Raw genomic sequence first — 23,804 nt, forward strand, 5'->3', positions numbered from 1 at the left:
CTTTCAACCCAGAAAAAGCATTTGACAATGTGGAATGGTGCAAAGTATTCAAAATTCTGAGTAAAATAGAGTTAACCTACTTAAAGATGGGAAATATATAATATGTACAAGAACCACGAGGTATCAGTAAGACTGGAAGACCAAAATGAAATGCTGTTCAATTTATACGTTGAAGAAGCTACAACAGAAATAAAATAAAAGTACAAGAGTTGGATCAAAATTCAAAGTGAAAGAATATCAGTGATAAGATTCACTGATGACATTGCTTTCCTGAATGGAAGTGAAGAACGATTACAGGATCAGTTGACTGGAATTAACAGTCTAATGAATATGGAATATGGTTTTGGAGTAAATTGAAGAAACACAAAAGTAATGAGAACTAGGAGAAATGAGAACAGCATGAAACTTGACATCAAATTTGAGGCTCACTAAGTAGATGAAATCAAGGAATTCTGCTACCGAGGCAGCAAAATAACCTGCAATGGATGGAGCAAGGAGGACACAGAAAGCAGGATGGCACTGGGAAAGAGGGCACTCTTACTGGGCATCACATGTAGGTCATAATTTGAGCAAGAAATTTCTAAGAATGTATGTTTGGAGCACAGCATTGTATGGTAGTGAAATATGGCATAACTGGAGCAGATGAGAATTGAAGCATTTGAGAAGTGCTGCTACAGAAGAATGTTGAAAATTAGATGGACTGTTTAGGTAAGCCATGAGAAGATTCTCCACAGATGTGGTGAGGAAAGGAATATATGGAAAACACTGACAAGAAGAAGGGACAGGATGATAAGATGCATGTTAAGAGATCAGGGAATAACTTCCATGGTGCTAGAAGGAGTTGTAGAGGGTGAACTCTGCAGAAGAAGACAGAGATTGGAATACATCCGGCAAGTAATTGAGGACATTTGTTGCAAGTGCTACTCTGCGATGAAAGGTTGGCACTGGAGAGAAATTTGTGGTGGGCCGCATCAAACCAAATACAGTGTGCTCAGAGGATTCACTGTAGAATCATACAAGGCATGATGTAATCTGTTCTCCAGATGTCTGTTCTTCTGTGGGGCATTATACTTTGCAGAGGAGTTGGTTGTACATGCATTGATCAGATGTTGGGTTGTTGACTGCTGTATAAGTCCGAGTTGACCAAGTCCAATCTTCCTGACTTTTACTTATGGCAAATATTCATGCTAAAGTTTGACAGACCTCTTTATCAAAATTATCTATTACATGTTAACAACAGGGTCAACATTCATTGCAGTTATCTCCCGCTTTCTTGGTTTGACAGTCCTGCCTGCCATAAAATCTCTTCTATCATATGAGGGAGATGGGTCTTGGTAGTCTTCCATAACAGCCATAGGGACCACATTCACCAGTTGGTCATAGCTATTTCACTCAACACACATACATAAATGTACTCTCTCCCTCTCTCTCTCTCTCTCTCTCTCTCTCTCTCTCTCTCTCTCTCTCTCTCTTCTGTTCCATGCCCTCAATGCACTGGCACCACTTGATGCATTTCTCTGTTGATGTAACATCCTGTACCAGAAGAGGTTGCTGCATGTCATCAGTGACTCTTTTCATCAAGTGTTAGATTTTATTGGCTTCCGTTATTCTGTTACATTTGGATTCATAATGTGGCATAAGGCCAAAAATTCTGCATGTAAGACTGTGTCATTTCTTCATGTCATCGGGCCCTGATTTTCAGTTGTTCTTCCACTAAGCAGACTTGCTGCTGATTTTTACCAAAAGTTTTCTTCAGTTTGGCATGGAATTTTCTGCAGCTATTGATCTTCTCTTTGTTATTCTTGAACTACTACTGGGCTATGCCATACAACTAAAAGTACACATTTGCCAAACACATCATGTCATCCTACGTCTCATATTTGGCAGCGTGGTCAAATACTTTCAGCCATTTTGTCATGTCCTGTCTAGTGTCTTACGGCTGACTTACAGGTGGTTTGGAATCTATTGGTGTTTTAAATACACAGAACTTGGGAACAGTGTGCTGCTTGTATTCGGTTCCTGTCTATGTAGGCAGTGGCTTTTACTTTGCCTGATTGAAGCCATAGCTACGTAGATGTTTTGAAGTACCTGGTGTCTCCATCAAACAATGTCATGTCATAATTACAAACAAATCCCAATCCAGAAGCAGGGTGAAAGCACGATTATTACAGACATCAACATACATAACGGACTGAACTCTTGATTAGATTAGATTAGATTAGATTAGATTAATACTAGTTCCATGGATCATGAATACGATATTTCGTAATGATGTGGAACGAGTCGAATTTTCCAATACATCACATAATTAGGTTAATTTAACAACATACTTAAGTTAATATAACAATTTAATTTTTTGTGTTTTTTGTTTTTCTTTATTTTTATTTTTATTTTTTTTATTTTTTAGTATTTTTGTTTTGTTTTTTTTTTCTTTCTTTTTTTTTCTTAATTTATATCTAAAAATTCCTCTATGGAGTAGAAGGAGTTGTCATTCAGAAATTCTTTTAATTTCTTCTTAAATACTTGTTGGTTATCTGTCAGACTTTTGATACTATTTGGTAAGTGACCAGAGACTTTAGAGCCAGTATAATTCACCCCTTTCTGTGCCAAAGTTAGATTTAAACTTGAATAGTGAAGATCGTCCTTTCTCCTAGTATTGTAGTTATGCACACTGCTATTACTTTTGAATTGGGTTTGATTGTTAATAACAAATTTCATAAGAGAGTATATATACTGAGAAGCTACTGTGAATATCCCTAGATCCTTAAATAAATGTCTACAGGATGATCTTGGGTGGACTCCAGCTATTATTCTGATTACACGCTTTTGTGCAATAAATACTTTATTCCTCAGTGATGAATTACCCCAATATATGATGCCATATGAAAGCAATGAGTGAAAATAGGCGTAGTAAGCTAATTTACTAAGATGTTTATCACCAAAATTTGCAATGACCCTTATTGCATAAGTAGCTGAACTCAAACGTTTCAGCAGATCATCAATGTGTTTCTTCCAATTTAATCTCTCATCAATGGACATACCTAAAAATTTGGAATATTCTACCTTAGCTATATGCTTCTGATAAAGGTCTATATTTATTAATGGCGTCATACCATTCACTGTACGGAACTGTATGTACTGTGTCTTATCAAAATTCAGTGAGAGTCCATTTACAAGGAACCACTTAGTAATTTTCTGAAAGACAGTATTGACAACTGATCTTTGCATGTTACGAGAACTACTTATTTCAACTTTCTGCACTCTTCCAGTTAGGTACGAATTAAACCATTTGTGCACTGTTCCACTCATGCCACAATACTTGAGCGTGTCTAGCAGAATTTCATGATTTACACAATCAAAAGCCTTTGAGAGATCACAAAAAATCCCAATGGGTGGTGTTCGGTTATTCAGATCATTCAAAATTTGACTGGTGAAAGCATATATGGCATTTTCTGTTGAAAAACCTTTCTGGAAACCAAACTGACATTTTGTTAGTACTTCATTTTTACAGATATGTGAAGCTACTCTTGAATACATTACTTTCTCAAAAATTTTGGATAAAGCTGTTAGAAGGGAGATTGGACGGTAATTGTTGACATCAGATCTATCCCCCTTTTTATGCAAAGGTATAACAATAGCATATTTCAGCCTATCAGGGAAAAATGCCCTGTTCCAGAGAGCTATTACACAGGTGGCTGAGAATATTACTTATCTGTTGAGAACAAGCTTTTAGTATTTTGCTGGAAATGCCATCAATTCCATGTGAGTTTTTGCTTTTAAGCAAGTTTATTATTTTCCTAATTTCAGAGGGAGAAGTGGGTGAGATTTCAATTGTATCAAATTGCATAGGTATGGCCTCTTCCATTAACAGCCTAGCATCTTCTAATGAACACCTGGATCCTACTATATCCACAACATTTAGAAAATGATTACTAAAAATATTTTCAACTTCTGACTTTTTGTTCGTAAAGTTTTCATTCAATTTGATGGTAATACTGTCTTCCTCTGCTCTTGATTCACCTGTTTCTCTTTTAATAATATTCCAAATTGTTTTAATTTTACTATCAGAGTTGCTGATTTCAGACATGATACACATACTCCTGGATTTTTTAATAACTTTTCTTAATATAACACAGTAGTTTTTATAATTTTTGATAGTTTCTGGGTCACTACTCTTTCTTGCTGTCGGATACATTTCCCTTTTCCGGTTACAAGATATTTTTATACCCTTAGTAAGCCATGGTTTGTTACAAGGTTTCTTACGAGTATATTTAACTATTTTCTTGGGGAAGCAGTTTTCAAATGCATTTACAAAAATGTCATGAAATTAATTATATTTTAAATTGGCATCAGGTTCACGGTACACCTCATCCCAGTCTAACTGCTGTAGGCTTTCCCTGAAATTTGCAATTGTTAAATCGTTGACTGAACGCACTACTTTGGAGGACTGTTTAGTATTGCTGAATGGAGACAGAGTGCTGCTGTTTGTACAAACATCAAACATTTCATAATATGCAAACATTATAAAAACAGTAAATTTTGAGAATCTTTCAGAATACTAAATAACAAATAATTGTTGGTGGTCAGGTTTGAACTTACGCCCTGCAGTACCTTGCAGCAGTATTAATACTCAGTTGTTCACTGATAATAGAACACAGTAGCAATACTTCTAATGATAGGATACTGGATCATATCTTTTGTATAAATCATGAAGCACATTTTTCCAAAGTTTTAAAACATATGAAAATCCTGATATTGTTTCAACTATTCATTCTTTTGGCTCCACACTTTTAAGAACCTTCAGTTCTTGTGGAATGCCTTTTATTAGAAATTTAATTGTTTTGTAATATGAAGAATTAGTGTCTATATTTCAGTGTTATGAACAAATATCTGGTTAGCTTTTGGAACTATTATGGTATGTGATGGCATTGTTAACCAATTTGCAGTAGAAGATCACTCATTTCCTGAAAAATTCTACTTCATTAAGTACTGGCTACCAAGGATCGTGCTACTGGATGATATTAAAATTTCAAAATAAACTGCAAGATTATCATTTGCTAATATGTTTTCAGGAACGAAACCACCTCCAGGATGGCCAAAACAAGGTGCGATTAGATTTGAGAAACTATCTCTTCAGTATATACCAACAGATCCACCAGTTCTCAGAGGTCTAGACTTCAGTATAGAACCTGGACACAAGGTAAGTTGAAGTCTCATGAGAAAATCACTGTAACAGTATTCAGCTATTTGGAAGAATAGTTAAGAACACTGAGTGGCCAATATTTATTAATCTACATTTAAAGAGTGTCACCACTCAGTGTAACAACTGGTAATATTGCATACACCATTCTACATTTCAGTAGTCATATAAGGCTGATATTTTCCTAAAGACGATGGCATTGTGGTCCAACAAACTGAGACTGTTACTTTTATTTATTTATTTTTATCCATCTTTCAGCATTAACATGTGCAATCGATCTCGTCGGAATAATTACAGCTGTTTGTACATTATGTTTTACATAACAAAATATTACATGGTAAAAATATAGCAGTGTTGTACCCTATTAGCTTATAACTGCCTCTACACCCATATCTATACATGACAGTAAGCCTTAATTTATCAATAAATTAGGTCATCTTTACAACTACTCTTAAATTCTTCTATACTATAAAAGGTATTTTCCTTCATCAACACTTTGGTTTTAGTTTTGAAAATATCCAGTGAAACCAATTGAGCCTGTACGGGTAAAGTGTTGAATAATTTTATGCTTATGTATTCATAGATAGATTGGGTATTCTTAAGCCTGGTTGTGGGTATATCAATCATATTTGTTTGTCGAGTATTGTGTTGATGAACAGATTTCCTTATGGTGTAGTGGTTTAAGTTTTCTTTTATGTTTAATAGGCAACAATACATGTAAAGAGGTGGGACTGTGAGAATTTTTAAGTCTTTAAAATATGGTGTACATGAGGTCTTGTTGTCAGTGATTGCATAAAGATGTCTAATTGCTTTTTTCTGCCAAGTGAAAATTTTTTTGGCTCCTGGGAAGTTACCCCATAAAATAATGCCATATTGCAGATGGCAGTGAAAGAAGGTGTAGTATGAATGAAGTAATAAGTCTTGTGTAACACAAGTGTGTAGTTTGGCTAATAGGTAGATAACTCGTGATAACTTTCGACATACATAATCTGTATGTATGTCCCACGTTAATTTCGAGTCAATGTGTATTCCTAGTAGTTTAACATATGATAACTCAGTGTTACTGTTTGATAGACTGAAGATTAACTTGACAGTCTTTTCATGGTTCATACTTAACTCATTAGCTTTAAACCAGATATTAGACATTTTGAGATATTCTTCACTTTCCTCCTTCAGTTGGTTTATATACTTTCCTGAAATAGCTAATGTCATGTCATCAGCACAGAGGATAGATTTGCAGGGTAAGTTACTCGGAAAGTCATTCACAAATACACTCCTGGAAATTGAAATAAGAACACCGTGAATTCGTTGTCCCAGGAAGGGGAAACTTTATTGACACATTCCTGGGGTCAGATACATCACATGATCACACTGACAGAACCACAGGCACATAGACACAGGCAACAGAGCATGCACAATGTCGGCACTAGTACAGTGTATATCCACCTTTCGCAGCAATGCAGGCTGCTATTCTCCCATGGAGACGATCGTAGAGATGCTGGATGTAGTCCTGTGGAACGGCTTGCCATGCCATTTCCACCTGACGCCTCAGTTGGACCAGCGTTCGTGCTGGATATGCAGACCGTGTGAGACGACGCTTCATCCAGTCCCAAACATGCTCAATGGGGGACAGATCCGGAGATCTTGCTGGCCAGGGTAGTTGACTTACACCTTCTAGAGCACATTGGGTGGCACGGGATACATGCGGATGTGCATTGTCCTGTTGGAACAGCAAGTTTCCTTGCCGGTCTAGGAATGGTAGAACGATGGGTTCGATGACGGTTTGGATGTACCGTGCACAGTATTCAGTGTCCCCTCGACGATCACCAGTGGTGTACGGCCAGTGTAGGAGATCGCTCCCCACACCATGATGCCGGGTGTTGGCCCTGTGTGCCTCGGTCGTATGCAGTCCTGATTGTGGCGCTCACCTGCACGGTGCCAAACACGCATACGACCATCATTGGCACCAAGGCAGAAGCGACTCTCATCGCTGAAGACGACACGTCTCCATTCGTCCCTCCATTCACGCCTGTCGCGACACCACTGGAGGCGGGCTGCACGATGTTGGGGCGTGAGCGGAAGACGGGCTAACGGTGTGCGGGACCATAGCCCAGCTTCATGGAGACGGTTGCGAGTGGTCCTCGCCGATACCCCAGGAGCAACAGTGTCCCTAATTTGCTGGGAAGTGGTGGTGCGGTCCCCTACGGCACTGTGTAGGATCCTACGGTCTTGGCGTGCATCCGTGCGTTGCTGCGGTCCGGTCCCAGGTCGACGGGCACGTGCACCTTCCGCCGACCACTGGTGACAACATCGATGTACTGTGGAGACCTCACGCCCCACGTGTTGAGCAATTCGGCGGTACGTCCACCCGGCCTCCCGCATGCCCACTATATGCCCTCGCTCAAAGTCCGTCAACTGCACATACGGTTCACGTCCACGCTGTCGCGGCATGCTACCAGTGTTAAAGACTGCGATGGAGCTCCGTATGCCACGGCAAACTGGCTGACACTGACGGCGGCGGTGCACAAATGCTGCGCAGCTAGCGCCATTCGACGGCCAACACCGCGGTTCCTGGTGTGTCCGCTGTGCCGTGCGTGTGATCATTGCTTGTACAGCCCTCTCGCAGTGTCCAGAGCAAGTATGGTGGGTCTGACACACCGGTGTCAATGTGTTCTTTTTTCCATTTCCAGGAGTGTAATATAAATAGCAAAGGGCTGAGCACTGAGCCCTGAGGAACAGCTCGTTTTATACTTAGAGTCTGTGACTTTTGGCCATTATGCTTTACAATTTGTTTTCTATTGATGAGGTATGGTTCAATTAGTGAGAGTTCCAAGTGTTTGATTCCATAGCAACACAGTTTATCTAATAATAATTTTTGGTTAACTGAGTCAAAAGCCTTACTCAGGTCAATGAAAATGGCTTCAGCAGATAATTCTGACTTGAATGAGCTTAGTACAAAAGAGATAAGGTTTTCAACTGCTTTGACTGTTGATAAGTTTGATCTAAATCCATACTGAGAATCATTTAATATATTATTGGCTGATAGGTGTAGGCATATTTGCTGCATTATGCAATATTCTATTATTTGTGAGAGAATAGGCACAAGTGAAATTGGTCTATAATTATTGATATAGGACTTGTCACCATTTTTGTAAAATGGTATGACAACTGTCTTTTTGAGACATTCTGGAAAGTGTCCACTAGAGAGCATCCAGTTTATCAGTATGCAAAGAGGATATCTACAATTTTTTTAATTACAAAGTTTGACAGGCCATAAACATCTTCAGATCTGGAGTATCCTAATATAGAGGTTGCTTTAATTATATCAATTACTTGTACTTCTCTCCATTTACAAGCTGACACTATATTTGTAATGTTTTGTTGAAAACTTCTGCCAGATGTGCGGTGAGCAATAGGTGTATGTGTAAAACTGGAATTCTGGTTGCCCTGAGATGAGGTGCTAAGTTTGGCAGAGTTGACAAAAAAGTGATGGAAATCATCATCAGTGATGTTAGTAGCTTTGTGTTGTCTTTATAGTTCATACCCATACCTAGCTCTGCTTTTATTACTTTCCATGCAGCCTTACATTTATTGTGTGATTTTTTAATGAAATCACCATTTGCCTTACACTTGGCTATTTTAAATTCAGATCCATATTTTCTTTTCAGGTTTTTGTAAGTTTCTTTATCTACTGCTCCCTTTTTGACCTTATCATGGCAAGTAATTACCAATCGTCCAGTCTTTGTAATTGAGGTGAAAATCACTTCTGTAAAGTTGAGTGGCTAGGTTTCGTGACTATTTTGTTTTTTTGTTTTTTAACCAGTGGACAGCATGTATGCAAGATTTCAGAAATGATTTTGAGGAATGTGCTGAAGGCTTCATCAGCATTTCTGGAGGACTGTATGACAGAATTCCAATCTATAGACTTAAGTTCCTCTCTATATTTGCTAATATTTCTATCTGTAAATAGTCTCACATACTGAGTTTGTTCCTGGTCTTCTTTTGGTTTTACAGTAATTAGTCTCACCCATACACCTCCATGGTCCGACAGGTAATCGACATTAAATAAGCCTTGCTGAAAATCACATTTGCACACATTTGTTATCAGACTGTCAAGACTGGAGAAATGCCTTGTAGGACTTTCACTAGCACAAAAGAGATAACAGGATGTTAACATATTTACTAAATTAACATTTCTGGCTGTCATTTTCCTAATGTCTATTTTTAGATCCCCAAAAATTAATATTTTGTATTTAGTATACTTCTGTATACTGATTGCAAGTTTTTCTAAACATTCTATAAATTGTTCTACATTACTTTCAGGAGTGTGATATAAAGGTACAGTTATGAGCCGTATACTAGGTATAATCAAAGCAGCTGCTTCAAAAACATCTTTAATACGTAAGTCACTAACCTCAAGAACAGAAAATTTTAAGTCTAGATCATTGCTAACTTATATGGATGAACCCCCATAAGATTCACTGGGTCTGCAGTAGTATGTAGCTGTAGTCTATAGGAAAGTAGTATCACATGAAAGTTGTGAACAAATCAATGAGAATTTGCAGAAAATTAATGTGTGGTGTAATGACTGGCAGTTATCTCTCAATATTAGTAAGTGTAACCTACTGCATATAACAAGGCCAAAATCCCCATTAATGTATGAGTACAAAATAAATGATCAGTCTTTGGAAGCGGTAACATTCATCAAGTATCTGGGTGTGACTATTCGAAATGATCTCAAATGGAATGGTCAGATTACACAAGTAACGGGTAAGGCGAACTCTAGATTGAGGTTTATTGGTAGAATCCTGAAGCGATGCAGTCCTTCAACAAAAGAAATAGCTTACAATACGTTAGTTCATCCAGTCTTTGAGTATTTTTCATCTGTATGGGACCCTTACCTGTTGGGTCTGATTCAACAGATTGAGAAGGTCCAAAGAAGAGCAGCAAGATTCGTGACTGGTACATTTAGCTATCGCGAGAGCATTGCAAATCTCATAGAAAGTTTGAAGTGGGACACACTTGCAGATAGATGACGCGCTAAACAGAAGGGGCGGCTCACTACACTCTGAAATCCAATCTTCACCAAGGATGTAGAGCATATATTATTACCACTGACTCTCAAATTGCGTAATGATCATCATTCAAAGATAAGGGAAATAAGAGCTCGTACTGAGGCTTTCAGACAGTCGTTTTTCCCTCACGCGATCCGCGAGTGGAACAGAGGGGGGGAAATATGACTTTGGCACGAATTGAGCCCTCTGCCACACACTGCTTGGTGGCTAGCGGAGTATATATGCAGATGTAATTTGAAACCTGATGGTACATACAGTTTTATATCTTCTTCCTTTAACCAATGTTCGTTTACACATAAAATCATTCCTTCGTTACTTTTTAATAGTATACCAAGCTCATCAGCTTTATTTTTCAGAGACCTGACATTTAAGTGCAGAAATAAGATACAGTGTTTGTCACAGGAGGAGAGGAGTACAGTTTTATGGGGCAATGGATATTATTTAATTGTTTTTCCAGCCCTGGAATCTCTGTTAGGTGGTGGTTCGAATTCCTTGGAATAATCCATAAAAAATCTCCATTTCTCTTTGGTAATTTTTTGGGTCTGCTTTTGCTTGGAACATGGTTGGAAGTTTGTTTCACTTCACTGTCAACAAGTTTTATAGGAACATGTTTTCCCAAATCCAACTAATGAGTTATTTGAATATAACAGACGGAAACATTCCACGTGGGAAAAATATATCTAAAAACAAAGATGATGTGACTTACCAAACGAAAGTGCTGGCAGGTCGATAGACACACAAACAAACACAAACATACACACAAAATTCAAGCTTTCGCAACCAATGGTTGCTTCGTCAGGAAAGAGGGAAGGAGAGGGAAAGACGAAAGGATGTGGGTTTTAAGGGAGAGGGTAAGGAGTCATTCCAATCCCGGGAGTGGAAAGACTTACCTTAGGGGGAAAAAAGGACAGGTATACACTCGCTCACACACATATCCATCCGCACATACACAGACACAAGCTTCCAAGTCCTTTGCCACCTCTGAGAAAACTGCAATGTCACTGATGAACTTCCAAGTTTTTATCCCACCTGAATTTTAATTCCCTTTGCAAGTTTCTCTCTGGTTTTCTTTACTGATAGCTCAATGTACAAGATGATTAACACAGAGGAGAGGTTACAATTGTGTCTCACTCCTTTCACAACTGCAGTTTCCTGTCATTTTCATCTCTTATACAGCATGTAGTACCCCTTCTTTTCTAGATTTTTGTAAGTGACATGAAATATTAAACAATGGAAACTCAACATTGGATTATCAATAATATAAGGAAAAGCATAGATTGCTACTCACTGTAAAGATGACACATTGAGCCGCTGACAGGCACAACAAAAAGACTGTTACAATTTAGCTTTTGGCCAAAGCCTTCTTCAGTAAAGAAAACACACACACACACACACACACACACACACACACACATTCATTCACACAAGCAAGCACACCACATGCATAAATGATCACACTACCTCAGGAGCTTGGACTGGCTTCCCCAAATTCAAAGATAATTCTGTACATATGATACATCTATTGTGTGCAAGCATAAATTATAAATATAATCCAGCTTGTATTACAAATTAAATAATTGAGTTCCTCAAGGAAAATCATTTTAGTGCCATCACCAAGGAAATAGCAGTGATTGATTTTAACCCCACTCAGTTTTGCATTTTCACTCGCTGTCAAACTAACTGCCTAAAAATATATTCGCAATAAATGTGCTTAGCAAATACTGCAATGATACCCTTGCACTGTGGACTGCTTATCATTCATTGCTGTCATCCAGTACAAATTATGGAATAGAAGTGAGGGAATATGGAATAGTTGTAGGTAAACAACTAGGATTCTCTCAGATACAGATTTATTCACACTTCGCTTCTACACAGATACAAGTCCGGAGGGTAACTCTCGTTAGCGTCCAACATCCTGCCCAAAGCCTTCTCCTCAAAGATAGCACACTTACGCACTGAACAAATATCGATATTTATGGCGCTCTATGCCACATAGCCTGCCCCCCCCCCCCCTGCACAGTATGGAGTACGTCCCTGCGAACGGGGGTGAGGGGGGGGGGGGTGAGAAGTTAGGAAGGTAACGTACAGTTCTTCTGCGTCAGGCGGAAGCGGTCGACTGGTAGGAGACCGGGGGGTGAAACCCAGTACGTCGATTGCGAAGTCAGCAAGCAACGCCGGCGCCGGAAGACGACGTCCCGTCCTGGAGTGGAGGTGTAGCACTTCGTCAGCCGGCAGGCGGAGAATCACCTTGCCAGAAGGCCTAACAAAGGCACACAAATTGCCACATGCAGCACTTCTGCTCAATTTAAAGTGGCACACCACATGAGATTCTGCACTTCCTCCCTCAACATTGTCACACGCGAGTACCACACACACCGTATCGCCATCTACAACAACAGATAATTTATGTATGTCATCAGTGTGTACATGTGTTGTGAATTCTTGGGTGGCACCTGTACAAGCAATGGTAGGGAGGCAGGGAGGTGTGGGAAAGCCATGGCAGGGGGAAGCATCTGCTAAGAGGGGGGTGGCAGGTGCACTGGACTGCGCAGGAGACAACCTCGGGCGATCAGCTGACAGACGAGGGAGCATGACCGAAGGCAACGAGGAGCCAGCGTAGCTTGAACGGCGTGACAAAGAGCTGTCACACGAAGATGGTAACACAATGGTAGAATCCGAGTGGTTGGCAGTTCGACTGCGAGAGCTGCGAGGAGTGAAGCCCCGAAAAGATTGGCCACTCGAATTAGATGAACGCGGAGAAGGAGCAGTGCTTGGCAGAGAAGCACGCTGTGGAGAATCAATACCCGAATGCATGGTGTGGGAAGATGGATGGCCGCTCGAAGCAGGAGTGGGAGAAATAGGGGCAGAATCAGGGAGGTTCACCTGAGGCTCAATGAAAGCTGGTTTCACTCGGTTGAGTGAGACCGTGGTTACAGAGTCTTTTATGAGGAGATCCATGTTATTCTCAGAGCGTTTGACGACCTTGTAAGGACCTGTGTAGGGTGATTGAAGCGGGGCTTTGACTGAGTCGTCTCTGGGAAACATGTACTCACAAGAGTCTAGCGTGCGCGGTACGTACACGCATGGAGGTGTATGAGCAGCCGGAGGTGGCGGCTGAATTTTGCTGCAGTGCAAGCGCACCCGCTCGAGAGGTGAAGGGAGTTCAGAGGGCCGTGGAAGTGGGGTCGGAGTGACTCATTCTCCAGGCAAAACCAGAGGTTGGCCATACACAAACTCGGCTACGGAACCCTTGAGGTCTTCCTCGAAAGTCGCACGAAGGCCAAGAAGCACGAAGGGCAGTGCCTCTGTCCATAGTGAGTCATGGCAACGCAGGGCAGACTTTAAGGTGCGATGCCATCACTCGACAAGCCCATTTCTTTGGGGGTGGTATGCAGAAGTATGAATTTTGACAATACCACACATTTTACATAAGTCAGAGAAAACTGAAGACTCGAATTGTCGCCCCTGGTCAGTGGTGAGGTGAACAGGTGAGCCAAATCTAGAGATCCACGAATCTAAGAATGCTCGACTTACTGTCTCAGAGGTAATGTGTGGAATAGGCACAGCCTCAGCCCACCGAGTCATCCTGTCAATAGCTGTAAACAAGTAACGGAAACCCTCGGAGGGGGGAAAAGGGCCTACGAGGTCAACATGAACATGGTGAAACCGGCCTGGCGGTTGGGCAAAACAGCCAAAGGGTGGAGAAGTGTGCCTGGAAACTGTTCCGTTGACACACCATGCATGCCCTTGCCCAAGACTGACAATCACGGCGCATGTCTCTCCAGACAAACCGTTCAGCTACCAGACGGGTGGAAGCTTTGACACCGGGGTGTGCTAATGTGTGTAGTTTGTCAAAGACCTGGCGTTGAAGGGGCTTAGGAATGAATGGCCGCAACATACCAGTCGATTCATCACACCACACTAAGTCAGATATGCCAGGGAAAGTAGAGTGTACCGGTTGGAGAGAGGAGCTGTGGTCTGAAATTAACTGCATGGTATCGGGGTCTGCCGATTGCAACTGAGGTAGGTCCGTTAAGTCAATTAAGGTTGTGACAGCACCAACACGCGAGAGAAAATCAGCGACCACATTGTCCGCTCCTCGGATGTAGCGAATGTCATTTGTAAATTGCAAGATGTAATCGATGTGACGAAAGCGTCGTGGGGGCGGATCAGCCACAGGATTTTTTATGGCAGGAAGCAACGGCTTGTGATCAGTGAGCACATAGAAATCTCGTCCCTCGCCATCAGTTCTGAAGTGTCTTATGGCCTCGTAAACTGCAAGTAATTCTCTGTCGAATGCTGAGTATTTCTTCTGCGCGTTGTTTAGATTTTTTGAGAAAAACTGCAGGGGGGTCGTAACATCGTTGTATGTCTGACTCAGTACTGCACCGATAGCATTGTCACTAGCGTCAGTAGTGACAAACATTGTGGCGTCCACACGTGGGTGAGCAATAGTGACAGCGGAGGCCAACAGCTGTTTTGAGTTCGTTAAATGCCTTGTCCATGTCTGGTGTCCGTGGTATCTGGCGGGTGCCAAAAGTTTGTGGGCCAACGAGAGCATCTGTGAGAGGAGTCTGCACCGCAGAAGTGGCTGGCAAATGTTTTCGGTAATAATTAACTGTTCCGATGAACCTGCATAATTCCCTGTAGGTCTGAGGGCGTAGCATCTCGAGAACAGGCTTGATCTTGTCCTGCGGTGGTGTCAGACCGTCCGATGACACAACATAACTTAGGAATGTGACGGATGACTGGTGCAATTGAGTCTTTTTATTGTTCAGTTCAATACCAAGGGCTGCTAAAATATCTGTCACGACTTGAACACGCTCCTCACTCTGTTCCAAAGTAGAAGCAAAAACCAATATGTCTTCCATGTATACGAAACAAAAGTCTAGATGGGATAAAGTTTGATTGATGAAACACTGCCACGTTTGGGGGGCGTTTTTAAACCCAAACGGCATAAATTTGTATTGGAACAGCCCGAAGGAAGTGGTTATGGCAGTCTTTTCAATATCCTCCGGAGCCATAGGAATATGATGAAATGCATGCTTACAGTCGAAGACAGACTTGAAGTACTTTGCACCTGCGAGCGCATGATTGAAGTCTGCAATGTGTGGGACCGGATATTTATCAATGATGGTGCGGGCATTTAAACGCCTATAGTCTCCGACCATATGCCAAGTACCGTCTTTCTTTTGGTCAAACAGGATAGGACTAGCGCAGCAACCGGAAGAAGGTTCAATTATTCCCTTTTGTAATAGATCATCCAATTGTTCTCTTGCAATTTTCATAAATTCCGGCTTGAGGCGGCTTGGGCATTGCGATATGGGTGGCCCATCGGTTAGACATAACCGATGAACTGTGCCATTAGTGACCACTGCAATATGTGTCGCGGCACGACAGTCAGATGTCCGTGAAGCGGAGCAGGCAGTCGCGGACGGGCAAAGCTGTGGCGCTGAGGGCACGGAAGTACAGGTGTGCCAACCGCTCGTAGGCTGCATAAAGGCCGCACGCGTGTTAACATGGGCGAGGTTGGTACACTGGTTCTCGGGAGCGGGCCGTGCCGCTACGAGCGCTGTAGGCATGAGTGGGCGTGGCCGAACAGCAGATGGCCGTAGTTCATTGCCACGAGCTTGGCAAGTTAATTGTCCATTCGGAACGCAGGGAGCATGAGAACTCGGGCATACACTATCATTACAAAAGGGGGTGCTGACACAGTTTACAGAGTTCACAACATTGTCGTTAATGTGGGCGGGCACGGGAACACCAGATTGGCAAGGACTGACCTTGTCTGTAGCCGACGAGTCGTCTGCTTGTAGTGCCGCGAGGCGTTGTTGTGTGGAGCCAACTCGTGGTGTATGTCGTGGAGATGCAGCAGCATTTCCATACATTCCATCCGCAACTTCGAAGACTTGGCGCACTCCACTAGCCACTTGTTTGTCCAAGATTACAGCTCTAAGGATAGGTTTACACACTTCTTAGCACAGCACACATGTTTGGTGTTAGCCGAACTGTTACTCGGCGGAGCGAAAGGAATATTTTTGTTAAGGGGGGTGGGGGGGGGGGGGGGTAAAACACAGTTTTTTGCACAAAATCTAGTGACAACTGATAGTGCTTGAGGAAATCAATTCCGAGAATAGGTTCTTCAATTGTTGACACTAGAAACGTCCACTCCAGCTTGCACTCGGGCGAAAGTTTCACTGTAAACAAAGTGGAACCCGAACACTGTAGGGTAGACAAGTTCACTGCACGAAGTACTGTTTTGTGTGGTTGCACTTTATTGGTTGCTAGGCGAACCGGCAGCAAAGAGACATCTGCCCCAGTGTCTACCAGAAAACATACACCTGATCGTAAATCGCGAACATAGACTCGACCACACTTGTTGTCCGAAATGGAGTGCAACGTGGGATGGTGCCCATTGTTTACATCGCAGGAGCTGGCACTGTAGCCTACCTGCGGTTGGAGTTTGGGTAAGAACACGGTGACTGGCATTTGCGAGCTTGCTCCCCGAATCTTGCGTGGAAGAAACAGTAAGGTTGGGCGGGCGTGTGCTCCTGTGGGTAGTTGCTAAGTAACGGAGTATGTGCCCCAGAGTCTTCCACAGAGGCCGATGCACTGTCGTTGCGGGGAGTTGAAGGTGCAGGCAGGGCGGCTAGTTTAATGAACTTGTTATTAGCAGCACCACACAAGGGCGTGGCGTCAGAAAGCGTCTTAGAGCGGTCACGTCCAGAATGCAGTGCAGGGAGCTCACGATGCCTGGTGGAGTATGCTCTGTCGGCAGCGCGTAAACATTCATTTACTGGCCTATCTTCATACGCAGAGATTGCAGTCTGGACAGGCAAAGGCAGCTTTTCAGTCCAGATTTCTGCGAGCGTGTCATCAGGCATAACTTGCTTATCGACGAGAAGACTGATGCACCACCACAGCTGCGACGGAGACCTGTCACCGAGGCGCTCTTCGTAGATGAGCTGTCGCACATTTTCCCTCCTGGTTTTGGAGACGCGCTCCAGTATCGTCTGTTTCGCCACAGCATACTTCCCTGCTAGGGGGGGTGCTTTGACCAGATCGTAAATTAAATCGACGCGGTCGTGAAGATGGTTCATGAGGCAGGCGAAGCGTGCGTCGTCGTCCAAAGCACAGACATTGAATGTTTGCTCAACCAGGTTAAACCAGAACTCCGTGTGAGCGGGTTTGAAGTCTGGTAATTTCGGCAGATTCGGCACTGCAGTCACTGCGGAGGTGCGCCCATCACTTCTGATGGAAGTAGAGCATGCAGAAGATAGCGAGTCCGAATTATTGGCGTCCCGTAATGCGGGAATCACGAAATTCACTTGACGTCGGGGGGCCGGCTGAGAAGCGACGGACGCTCGAACGGTGTGAGGACCGTAGTCAAAATGTGCATTCTCATTGACGTGGTAGCTCGGAGAGAAGCCACAAGTACTTAAGTGCGCTGGTGAATGTCCGTTATGCACACAGTATTCACTCGACCATGAGTGGTGGGGCTGGTTGTAGATGTCGGAGTAATTACTGTCCAGCACAGAATTGTTGACTTGATTAGAAGCAACACAAGGATCCCACACACGTCCACTAGGATGCACACTCGGTGTGATATTTGCTGTTTGGCGAGCATTGAACACCTGTTGACTAGCCGGCGCGGACGGATATACACGTGGCAGGAACTGATTCGAGTTTGAATTTACTACTGGGTTTTCCAAAGTAGCAAAACCTCGCTCGACGCCACGAACTCTATTGAATTGTGCATTCGACACAGGAGTCGGAATGTTCCGACCAACACTCTGTGGAGAACACGTGGGAAGGTCTAGGCTAACAAAGCCAGAGTCCACGACCGTTGGCGGTTGAAAGAAACTGGCGGCACTCGATGAATTCCACTGCATGTTCTGGCTGAAGGATTCTGAAGATTCTCGCGGCATGTCCACTACGACGGCAGGAGTGCTGGAGGGATGTTGCTGGAATCCGGGCGGCAGTGAGTGCTGAAAGGCCATTGCCTGGAGCTGAACAAAGGCCCTCGCGATCTCGGAGAAACCCGACGCGGTAGGCGCGTAAATAACCTTCGGGCGGTAACTCGGACGCGTATTAGACAAAAAACGGGGTCACCAGTGAGGGAATATGGAATAGTTGTAGGTAAACAACTAGAATTCTCTCAGATACAGATTTACTCACACTTAGCTTCTACACAGATACAAGTCCGGAGGCTAACTCTCGTTAGCGTCCAACATCCTGCCCAAAGCCCTCTCCTCAAAGATAGCACACTTACGCACTGAACAAATATTGATATTTATGGTGCTCTATGCCACAAAAGTATGAAGTGACAAAATTGAAGCAAACCTTTACAAACTTTTAAAGATACAGAAGAAAGTTGTAAGAATGATTTTTGGTGCAAAACCAGGAGACTCATACCATGATCTAATCCCGAAAGATGGGATTTTAGCTGTTATAAATATGTATAATTTTAAATAGTTATAGTTATAGTTGATTGTTTTGTCCATAGATCATATTCCACAATGATATTAGACATGTCATGTTGCCAGTATTATTCAAAGTAAACAAATTTCTTTGAAATTTTGTCAGTGATACATAATAACAATTTTTTTATATAATGATAGCAGATAATCAATAACAATCCCAGTTTTAAGGAACATATCATGGCATGAGTCTCATGATTTTGCACCAAAACTTATTCTTCAAGCTTTCTTCTGTAACTTCAAAAGTTTGTAAAGGTTTGCTTGTGTTGCGTCAACCCATACTTTTATTCCGTAATTTATACTGGATGACAGCAACGCATGATAAGCAGTCCATAGTACATGAGTACCGTCTCATATTTGCAATGATGATATATTCTAATAAAAAAAAAAGCACTCCATCTTCAGGCCACAAGTGGCCCATCAGGACCATCCAACCGCCGTATCATCCTCGGTTGAGGATGCGGATAGGAGGGGCGTGTGGTCAGCACACCGCTCTCCCGGCCGTTATGATGGTTTTCTTTGACCGGAGCCGCTACTATTCGGTCGAGTAGCTCCTCACTTGGCATCACGAGACTGAGTGCAACCAGAAAAATGGCAACAGCGCATGGTGGCTGGATGGTCACCCATCCAAGTGGCGGCCACGCCCAACAGCGCTTAACTTCGGTGATCTCACGGGAACCGGTGTATTCACTGCGGCAAGGCCGTTGCCGTATATTCTAATAGCCTGCATTAATTTTTGCATCAGTATTGGATACACAAGGAAAATAAACAAAGTTAAGTTTTTTTTGCCATATTGCTGAAAATGCTAAAATGTATTTATATAAAGTGAAAACTAGTGTTTTTAGATCATGTATGTTTATATGTACTGCATAAAGTTGAGACAATTATACATAGTGAAAACTCATTTAAATCATATTTGCAAGAAATACACTTAGTCCATATGTTCTTTTCCATACTTGCAGCACAGCACTTGTTTCCCTTTCCTTCTTTCAGTAAATTTGTTTCCACATGCAAAAGGAAGTGTTTTACTCCATTTACAACTTTATATTTACATTTGGCTACAAATTTAAATGCAAGTACTGCTTCACCTTATACCACCAACATCCAGAGATGATATGTTCCTTCAGTGTTCTTTTGTAGGTGCTCAGTTAAATCAATCATATTGGCCTGAACACTTAAACAAAATGTAAATTATGACCTGCACAAACACAACACAGAAGCAATGGCCAGTCCATCTCATAAGCCATAGAACTGCATCATATGAAAGAAACCCACTGTATACAGGATTGAAGCTTGCCAATACATTACTGAGATCAGTCACATCTCTCACCACTGCAAAATTTAAAGCCAGAATATTTTCACCCAGTTTTTGTTCAGACATTTATTAAATAACTAAACTAAAATACTAGTCACTAAGGTGAAAAGCTCTGTACCTTCATAACAAGCCCCACCTATAAGTAAAATACTTGTAAACCTGTCTTGTTACATCATTGTTCATAACAAGAAAAAATAGGGACATATGTATATTCGCTTGTTACAAACTGATGAATTCAGAAAAATTGCTCTTGTGTCATCTGATGTTCAATAAAGTCATTATTATTATTATATTATAATAGTAATTATTATTATTTTCATCTGTAACATACATCTAGAATTCGTAAACAATGGAAGATTGCTAGTTGGATTCTTTTGTGAAACTTTTGATCTGTTGACTATTTACTCAAGATGCCAGAGAATTATGGCTCAGTATGATTTGTAGGGCTGTGGTTCAGATTGTGTCTAGATGACAGACAGCAGATGACAGCTGCCACCTCTGTCTAGGATAACAAGAATTGTGAGGTTATGTTGGGTTTGTGTTTGGATCATTACTACTCTTGATCTTTATAAAGGACATTACATAGTGTACATGTCAGAAAAGATATCATATTTCATTTTGCTCATAGACCACACCACTCTTATGATGAATGCTTTAACTAGCTGTGAATTGAACACTGCTTCCCTAACTTTGTAGAGCTTCTAGAGTGGATAACTTCGAATTGTCTGACATTCAACATCAAAAAGACACACGCATTCAGTTACACTAAACCAAGAAAGAGAGGTGAAGTTTTGGATATAAAAATTGCTTGTGCTACTTTGATTCACTTGTGACACATCACATCATCTTCTGGGATAAGCAGTTATAAACAAATACAGTTTTCAACACACACAAAAAGAGCCATCATAATCATAAATATTCCTACACACTATTGCAGGAAGCTGTTTAAGCAAGCATTATGCTAAGCTGATTACTTATTTTTAATGATATGCTTCATTGCTAAGAATTACTCCATTTACGACATGAACAGTGCAGACCATTATCATGAAACAAGAAGTAATCATAATTTATATGTAGAAGGAAAATATCTCAATGTGGTATATGAATGCATTATAGTTCACCTTACTGAATTAAACAACAGCTTGAACTCTATCTTTTGAATAAAACTTTTAATTTTGACCAGTGAATAAATTTAAGTATACCCACATAAATATAGTACCTGAAAATCATATAGCACTATTCATATTGCTGTTTCACAGGTTACTATACACTGAGCTAAACTTTTTCTTCGTTCAGTATACAGTATGTGCCATAAATACAACTGTTATTAATTAGCATTAACTCACTTGATAGAGGACATACAATTCTCTGAAACATGTAGTGGGAAGTATTACATAATTAAATATGACTGGTTACAAAATTTCTATTTTCAGTTGACATTCGCAATGTTCACAAGCATACTTAACTTCAAATGTTTGCATTTAAAGATAAATATCAGTTTTCAACTCCATATTACCAACAAGCACTTAATATTCAGTATTAATGTATGATCTGTGAAGTCTTTGTAGACATTGTTTCTGGTCCTAGTATTATTTTCACACTTTGCCTTTTTTTTTTTTTTTTAGAAAAGAGAAATATGCTATCAGCATTTTACATAATGAATGTACGTATTATAAAATAGTTGTCAAAATTACAAGTATTTGAAAATATTTCAGCAGGATGCTTCACTTTTAAATCACCCGTTGCTGTGATCTTGCATACTGAAAATGCGGCTGAAATAAAGTGCTTCATTAACTTTAGGATGTGGGTTTTCTAGTTAAAAGACTATGATCCATATGCAGTCCTAAGAACTTGATGCTATTTACTTCTTGCATCTCATTGAAAAGACTATTTTTCAGTTTGTGGAATTCTCTGCAAAATTGTGAATTATATGTATTGTGCCTAGTTGAAATTTAGTTATATACATTTTTCTTAGCTTAAATTGTTATGATATACAAGTGGTCATTTAATATTAATGACTGAGAAAGTGAACAGAGTCCATATTAGTTAAAATATAACATTAAAAAATGCTGACTTCAATTTCAGGTTGGCATTGTTGGTAGAACTGGAGCTGGAAAATCATCTCTCATTGCTGCACTATTTCGACTGGCCAAACTTGAAGGAGCTATTTATATTGATGATGTTAACACACAGTCTATGGGTTTACATGATCTCAGGAAACGAATTTCAATCATCCCTCAGGAACCAGTTCTGTTTTCAGCAACCCTTCGCTATAACTTGGATCCTTTTGAAGAGTTCAAAGATCACCAACTATGGAGTGCTCTTGAAGAGGTTGTATAGTCTTCTAAAACATATTCTGTCCTTTTGTTATTTATTACCATTAAGTTGCAGTGATGTTTAATCTGTCTGTGGTGATATGAAATGTGTGATCTGCTGTTTCCGTACATCATAATCTGTTACAATAATAATAATAACAATAATAATCCCCGTGGAGGCCCGGGAAAAGAATAGGCCTTCGGTATGTTCTGCCAGTCGTAAAAGGCGATGAAAAGAACAAACCACTAATAGGGCTAACCCCCCTTTTAGTGTGATTAGTTGGTTCAGGACAGAACTAATGAAGCCTCGGACAAGCACTGTCATTGTCGGGGATGACGCTTGAACCCTATGCCCGTCCACAATGGTAACGACACTGCTAGCCACACGGAAAATGATTTAAATCCAAATAGAGGTGTTTTGCAGGATATGCTTCCTGCAACCACTATTGAAGGAAAACAAAGACAGAGGATGAGATGGTTAGATGAAGTTAACCGACACCTCATGTTCTGTTATTACCAAGCAACAAACTTAGGAACCAACACAACTGGATACAGATCACAAGTATACACAAAATTTATTACCAGATACCCAGAATTAAAATTTTTAACAGAACAACGACTAGCTGATCAGATCCGTGTAATAATAAAAAATAACAGGATACCCCAGTCAAAATTAGAAAACATCAAACAACAAGTACAACAAATACTGGAACAAAATAATGTGCAATCAGAAGAAGAAGAAAATACAGTAATGGACTCAAACATCCCAGAGCAAACAAACAAAGAACACCACACATCAATTAAACAATCAGAGGAAAATGAAATCTTAAGACAGCCACCAGAACAAGTACAAATAGAACGTGAAGTGACACACATGTTAGATATACAAGAAAAATTTCAGCTAACATATATAGAATACAAAGACACAAATACAGACATTAGACCATTCTTGCATAGACCACCAAATAACCCACAAGTCGAAACAACAATAACAACTATCAACACAATCATACACAACGAAATAAATGAAAATACAACTATGGAAGAGTTACAACTACTGGTTTATATAGGAGCACTCACCACACTAAATATACACACTAGGCAGAGATAAGAACAAACCAACAAACAGAAGAAACCCACAAAACCGGCATGGAAACACAGGCTACAGATCAGAATAGGAAAACTGAGAAAAGACATCAGATAGCTAACACAATTTATAAGAAATGAAATATCAGACAAAAAATGAAAAAGGTTAGGTAAAATCTCACAACAAGAAGCGATAGAGCAGTTAGATGAAAAGAAGCAGAAATTACAAGCATTGGCCAAATGACTTAGAAGATACAAAAAAAAGTGAAAATAGAAGGAAACAAAACCAAACATTCAACACAAACCAAAAGAAATTTTGTCAGACAACAGATA

At 40.9% G+C, this 23,804-nt stretch overlaps 1 protein-coding gene and 1 pseudogene across 2 annotated transcripts in view; one reads left to right on the forward strand and one right to left on the reverse strand.

The window, feature by feature from the left end:
• The window catches only part of LOC124594969 (probable multidrug resistance-associated protein lethal(2)03659), a 294,614-nt gene that overhangs the window by 251,318 nt on the left and 19,492 nt on the right, over nucleotides 1-23,804 (forward strand). For both annotated transcript variants that reach the window (XM_047133490.1, XM_047133489.1), the window contains exons 20-21: nucleotides 5,073-5,200; nucleotides 22,156-22,401. In XM_047133490.1, coding sequence (XP_046989446.1) covers nucleotides 5,073-5,200; nucleotides 22,156-22,401 — 374 coding nt within the window. The remainder of the gene's footprint in view (nucleotides 1-5,072; nucleotides 5,201-22,155; nucleotides 22,402-23,804) is intronic.
• On the reverse strand, nucleotides 19,348-19,464 carry LOC124597266 (annotated as a pseudogene).

The sequence above is a fragment of the Schistocerca americana genome, chromosome 2, assembly GCF_021461395.2.
Source record: "Schistocerca americana isolate TAMUIC-IGC-003095 chromosome 2, iqSchAmer2.1, whole genome shotgun sequence".
NCBI classification, from domain to species: domain Eukaryota; kingdom Metazoa; phylum Arthropoda; class Insecta; order Orthoptera; family Acrididae; genus Schistocerca; species Schistocerca americana.